Source organism: Sinocyclocheilus anshuiensis, unplaced genomic scaffold (genome assembly GCF_001515605.1).
Source record: "Sinocyclocheilus anshuiensis isolate Anshui unplaced genomic scaffold, SAMN03320099.WGS_v1.1 scaffold415, whole genome shotgun sequence".
NCBI classification, from domain to species: Eukaryota; Metazoa; Chordata; class Actinopteri; order Cypriniformes; family Cyprinidae; genus Sinocyclocheilus; species Sinocyclocheilus anshuiensis.
Genome location: NW_015552655.1, coordinates 211,749 through 217,748, shown reverse-complemented (window position 1 = coordinate 217,748; position 6,000 = coordinate 211,749). Strand labels below are relative to the sequence as shown.

Here is a 6,000-nt window from a genome sequence, read left to right as displayed (position 1 = left end):
TTAATGACAAAATCCTGTAGCAAAATTACAAAAACTGAAAATACACAAAATAAAAGCTAATTCAAAATACCAATAAAAAGTATAATAGTCTGAAATATGATATGACCGGTCCAGGAAATGTAGATTGCAGTGTCATCATGACCTGATTAATATGGTGAGAGAAGCTGAGTGTGGTGCTGTCTGTGTGTCTCTGCTCAGATGTGTGCCACTGGAGCTCATGGAGCGGCTGGAGTGTGTGTAGAGACCCCTGCAGCGGAGGATACCGGCAGAGAGAGCGCCGACCTCTGACCTCTGACCCCGGACCACACTGCAGGAACCTACAGACGCAGTCTCAGAGCTGCAACACTGGCCTCTGTCCCGGTACACACACATACTTATTATAGACATCCTGTAAATATTATCGAAGTATAATCAGTAACTATAATTTGTAATTATTGTAACTGATTTAGTGTGTACCTGCATATAGTTCATGTAGTTTTTATATAGTGGCTGTGTTTGATATAGGCGAGCATTGTGAGGACAGGGGGCGGGTCTATGACGACTCCTGTGCCAATCAGTGTCCCCGCAGCTGCGCTGACCTGTGGGATCACGTCCAGTGTCTGCAGGGCACCTGTCATCCAGGTATCAGCGCTTCTCTGACCTCTGCCACAAACATACGCATGAAGCGGGGAATGTGAGTGTGTTTCTGTGCCGCAGGCTGCCGCTGTCCAGACGGCCGGCTGCTGCAGGACGGAGGGTGTGTGCGGGTGGACGAGTGTCGCTGTGGGCTTCCGCTGGAGAACGGGACGCTGGAGATCCGACCCGGAGAGAACATCACCCTCAGCTGCAACACCTGGTGAGAGGAGCTTATTTATTTATGGATCCGGTTTACCTTACAGGACGTCCCAGATGGGAGGGTGTGTCAGATTCTGTTAATGTATGGGGACGCTTTTCTGAAATATTGTGCTGAAGGTAAAGAAACATTAAACATTAACAGAATTACAGAAATGCACACAAATATTTATTATTGTGATCTCATTTTTACTAGTTTGGACAAGTGTTATTTTAGTATAATTTATATACTATTATAGTTTTTATTAATATTTAAAAAAAAAAAAATTCCATTTAAACGTTTTAGTGAGTTTTTTTATATGTCTGTATTTTTATTCTTATGTCTAAAAAGGTCTATATTTTTATTCTTATTAATATTTTTGTATTATTTCATGTTTGTACTTATATTTATAATTACATAATTGCAATGTTTTTTATTTAACGTGTGTATTATTTCTGAAATATTAAATATTATTACATTACATTTTTAATTATAATTTTTTAAACATCAACAGAACTGCACAAATGCATATAAATATTTAAGACATTATTTATTATTATTATTATGATCCCATTTATACTAGTTTGGACCCATGTTATTTGTATCATTGATATACTATTATAGATTTATCAATGTAAAGAAACATTAAGCAATAACAGAATTGCACAAATGCACACAAACAGTTGGCACATTATTTGACATTTATTATTGTGATCAAATTTGTACTAGTTTGGACAAGTGTTATTTTAGTATCATTGATCAAATATTATAGTTTTTATTAATATTTTAATTTATTTTGTATTTTTATGTTTTTTTGTTCGTTTGTTTTCAGTTAAAGGTTTTAGTGAGTTTTTTTTATATGTCTACATTTTTATTCTTATGTCTAAAAAGGTCTATATTTTTATTCTTATTATTATTATTTTTATTATTATTTAATTTTTAGTTATTTTTTACTTATAATTTATAATTACATAATTGCAATGTTTTGTATTTACTGTGTGTATTATTTCTGAAATATTATTAAATTAATTTTTTTATATTAACTTTATTAAAAACTTTTAATATTAATATTAACTCAAACATCAGCAGAACTGCACAGATGCATATAAATATTTAAGACATTATTTATTATTATTATTATTATTATCCCATTTTTACTAGTTTGGACCCATGTTATTTGTATCATTGATATACTATTACAGATTTTATTAATATTTTGACTTTTTTTACTTTAACATTTTTTGTTTTCATCTCAAGTTTTTGTGGTTTAGTTATGTGTTTTTGTCTTTTGTTTTTAAATATGTCTATTTAGTACTTATTCATTTTTATTTCAGTATTAGTTATTTTTGTACTTCAAGAACTATAAAAGAAAATGAGAAATGATGCCTTGACAACTAACTGTAATGTTATTTATTTATTAAGTTATTTGTTTATTTATACATTTTTAGTTTTAGTTACCAGTAATAGCCTTAGTGTGGACCTCAGAATGTTCTCACAAGTCAGATTTTAGCAGGTTTTACTGCATTTGTGAGGATGTTTTTGTAAAAAGTGTGGCTCTAACAAGTACTTGCATATCTACATGAATACATATACACACAAACATTACATTTGACACAAACCTCTGTCTCTGCAGTGTGTGTGTAAATGGCTCTCTGGTGTGTACGGATCACGTGTGTCCGGTCTACGGTCCGTGGGGATCGTGGAGTGAGTGTTCGGTGTCGTGTGGGACAGAGGGACAGAGGACACGCAGACGGTCCTGCAAACACACGACCGGAGGACCGACCTGCGCCGACTCCATCCAGAGTGAAAGCTGCTCACTGCTGCCCTGTCCAGGTAAGCCAACAGAACAGGGCAGCGTTAATCTACACATTTAAATTCAAATATGTAAATTAATGCATATTTTAATTCAAATTGTAGTTTATATATAGCTACTATTTGATATTTTATAGAAATATGAAAATATGTTAACAAATATAAAAACAAAACAAGACTTTGGCACCTATTTTAAGTCACAAAACATGCTAAATTCATTTGCATAAAAATAATAATTAAAATATTTAAAAACACAACATGCAAATTACAAAATATTTTACACAAAATATATACCAAAATGTAATAAAAAAAATTTATATGTGTATATACACACACACACAATATATATATTCTTACTATTTGATATTTTATAGTAATATAAAAATATTTTAACAGATATGAACATTTTGTCACATATTTCATATCACAATACATGCAAAGTTCATTTGCATAACAACTTTTTACATAGATTTGAACATTTTGGTAATTTGTTTATAAATAATTATATAAAAAGTTACATTCACAGTTTTTCAATTAGTTTTTTTTCTTTATAATGGGAAAATATAAGTAGCTTTATTGAATAAATAGCTTGATATTTTACTTTTTATGTTATTTATTTATTTTTACATTTTTGGTAATTGTTATTTTCTGTTTATCAAATTAACAGCAACAGATTAATTTTCAATAAACAACAACAAAAAAGTTTTTGTGGAAACCAATTAGTTTGGGGTTTTTTGGAAGTGTTTTCTTTATTTTTGTACATTTATAAAAAAGTATTTTTTATATATATAATTTTATATATATATTCAGAATATTCATTTGTGCTTGACATGTATTTTAATGGACTTGTATCTTGTAAAGTGTAGATTATATAGGCCGATATGATTTTGTCGATCTGTTAGCCGGCTGTGTGGTGAGCCAGTGGTCAGCCTGGACTGACTGCAGCGCCTCCTGTGGTGGAGGAGTGTCACTGCGCAGGAAGACGGTCCTACAGGAGCCAGAGCCTGGGGGTCTGATCTGCCCCGGACCCCTGGAACAACACACCGCATGCAACACCAACAGCTGCCTGCCCGGTACAGCTAACACATCCATAAACACACAAAACCAGCTGAAGTACAGACCTGACAGATAAACACAAACTCAAACACACTTCAGTGAAGGAGAAACACTTATGATGTGTTATAGTGCACCTATAAAAATCTTCAAACGGTCATATAATACCTGTAAAGCGTCTGTCATTTCAGTTTATATTGTCATAAAACATGACCGCACATGTTCATAACTCAGGCTGCCTGTATGTGTTGCTTTACAAAGAAAATCACAAGGAAAATAAGAAATTATATTTGGCATTAAAGTCCCCATGAAATCAAAATTAAAGTTTTTTGGGTGTTAGTATCAATATGTTAGTCTTTCCTGTTTCAGTTAAAATGACGTCAACACAGAGTAACGCTGCGTGTTTCTAAGCATTTCAGGGGACCTTTAAGCTTATTTTTAGGACTATTCAGATTTATTTATTGATATATTGATTGTGACATTTTCATTCAAATTAATAATATTTACTTTACAAATTCATATTGTTGGGATGCAAATAAATGCTTTTTTCATTCTGCTTAAAAATCATCATTTCAGGACATTAATGTAATTTGCATTATGCATACTATTATGCATATAATTTACAAATGACAGTCATTGTTTGCAGTTTAGTTGTTTATGAAATGAGGGGTAAATGTGCTTAATTGTCATTTAAATAACGACACAATGTAAAAAGTAAAAATGTACAAAAACACAAACACACAATACATTTGAATCAGATTATTGAATTCTATTTAAAATGATACACTGTGAACTGAATGCGGTTAATAGCATATTATAATAGGTTAATATATGGATGTGTGTATGTACAGTATATATATATATATATATATGTACCTATATATATATATATATATATATATATATATATATACAGTATATATATTTATTTATGGTTTAATGATGTTTAGCTGAATATAAGCAGGTGTGTGTGTGTGTGTGTGTTTGTGTGTGTTTGTGTGTGTGTGTGTGTGTGTGTGTGTGTGTGTGTGTCTGTGTGTGTTTTCTAACACACCCACGCACAGACAAGCTCTTACAGAAAATATTTACCTTCCATTTAGCTACATTACAGTTTCAGCAATTTACTGGTCCTCTTGTGTGCAATTTTATGCTAATTTCAGTTCGAGACAAGCATACACAAAATATTAAAAGTGGCACTGATTTGCATTAAAGCATCTGAGAATGTGGAGAAGAATCTGCTAGGAGTTCAACTGAATCATGCGGCGTGTGACGGCCATGCAGACTGTTCATTAATTGTGTTTTAGATGATAAGACAGAATAAAGTTTGAGTTGATAGACTCATTTAAAACAGTGCGATAAGCCTTCAGGAGGAATGAAGTGTGTCTTAAACAGATTCCCCTCCAGAGTTGTTTAAGCAGCTTGACTCATTTGATTACTACTGTTAATGAACTTCAGCAGCCAGTCACTGAAAGGGCCTGCAGTGGCTCCATCAGACCGGCACCAACAAATCATGTGTGTTTAAACTACTGTAGTTCAGCCACAAATAATAATCTGTCATCTGTGTAAATGGAATGCTAATCGGGATGCTGTGTGTAACGGTGGTTTGGTTTTCTCTGTGTCAGATTGTCCTGCTGGTCAGGTGTTCAGCTCTTGTGCAGGATCCTGTCCGTACAGTTGTGAGGATCTGTGGCCCCAAAATCAGTGTGTGCCGCTGACCTGCAGTCCTGGGTGCAGCTGCCCGCCTGGAGCCGTGAGTCAATCTGTTTGTGTTACCCCACATAACACCCTAGAAACCGCCTAGCAACACCCTAGTAACCACACACAACACCCTAGAAATTGCCTAGCAGCACCCTAGAAACCGCACAGAACACACTCAAAATTGCCTAGTAAAACACTAGAAATCCCACACAACACCCTAGAAGCTGCCTAGCAATACCCTAGAAATTCCCCAGCAATACCCTAGAAACCACCTAGTAACACTCTAGAAACCACGCACAACACCCTAGAAACCACCTAGCAACAATCTTCAAACCACATAGCAACACCCTTGAAACCAGATAGTAGCATGCTAAAAATATTCTGAACACCCAAGCAACATTATAACAATATCCTAGCAGCTTCCTAAAACACCCTAGAAACACTATGGAATCACCATAGCAACCCTATAACAATGTCGTAAAATCTTCCTAGAAAACTTCCATAGCAACTCTATAGCAACCCCATTGCAACGTTTTAGCAAATTCTCAGAAGACCCTAGCAACCTCATAGCGGCGTTCTAGCACAAACCTCCTTAGCAACGTCATAGCAGCGTCCTTAAACACCCT

At 34.3% G+C, this 6,000-nt stretch overlaps 1 protein-coding gene across 1 annotated transcript in view; it reads left to right on the top strand.

Moving 5' to 3' along the window:
- The window catches only part of sspo (SCO-spondin), a 95,431-nt gene that overhangs the window by 79,376 nt on the left and 10,055 nt on the right, over positions 1–6,000 (top strand). Inside the window, 5 exon segments of the mRNA XM_016458678.1 lie at positions 199–360; positions 505–621; positions 697–835; positions 2,445–2,644; positions 5,299–5,426. Of these exon segments, the coding sequence (XP_016314164.1) occupies positions 199–360; positions 505–621; positions 697–835; positions 2,445–2,644; positions 5,299–5,426 (746 nt within the window).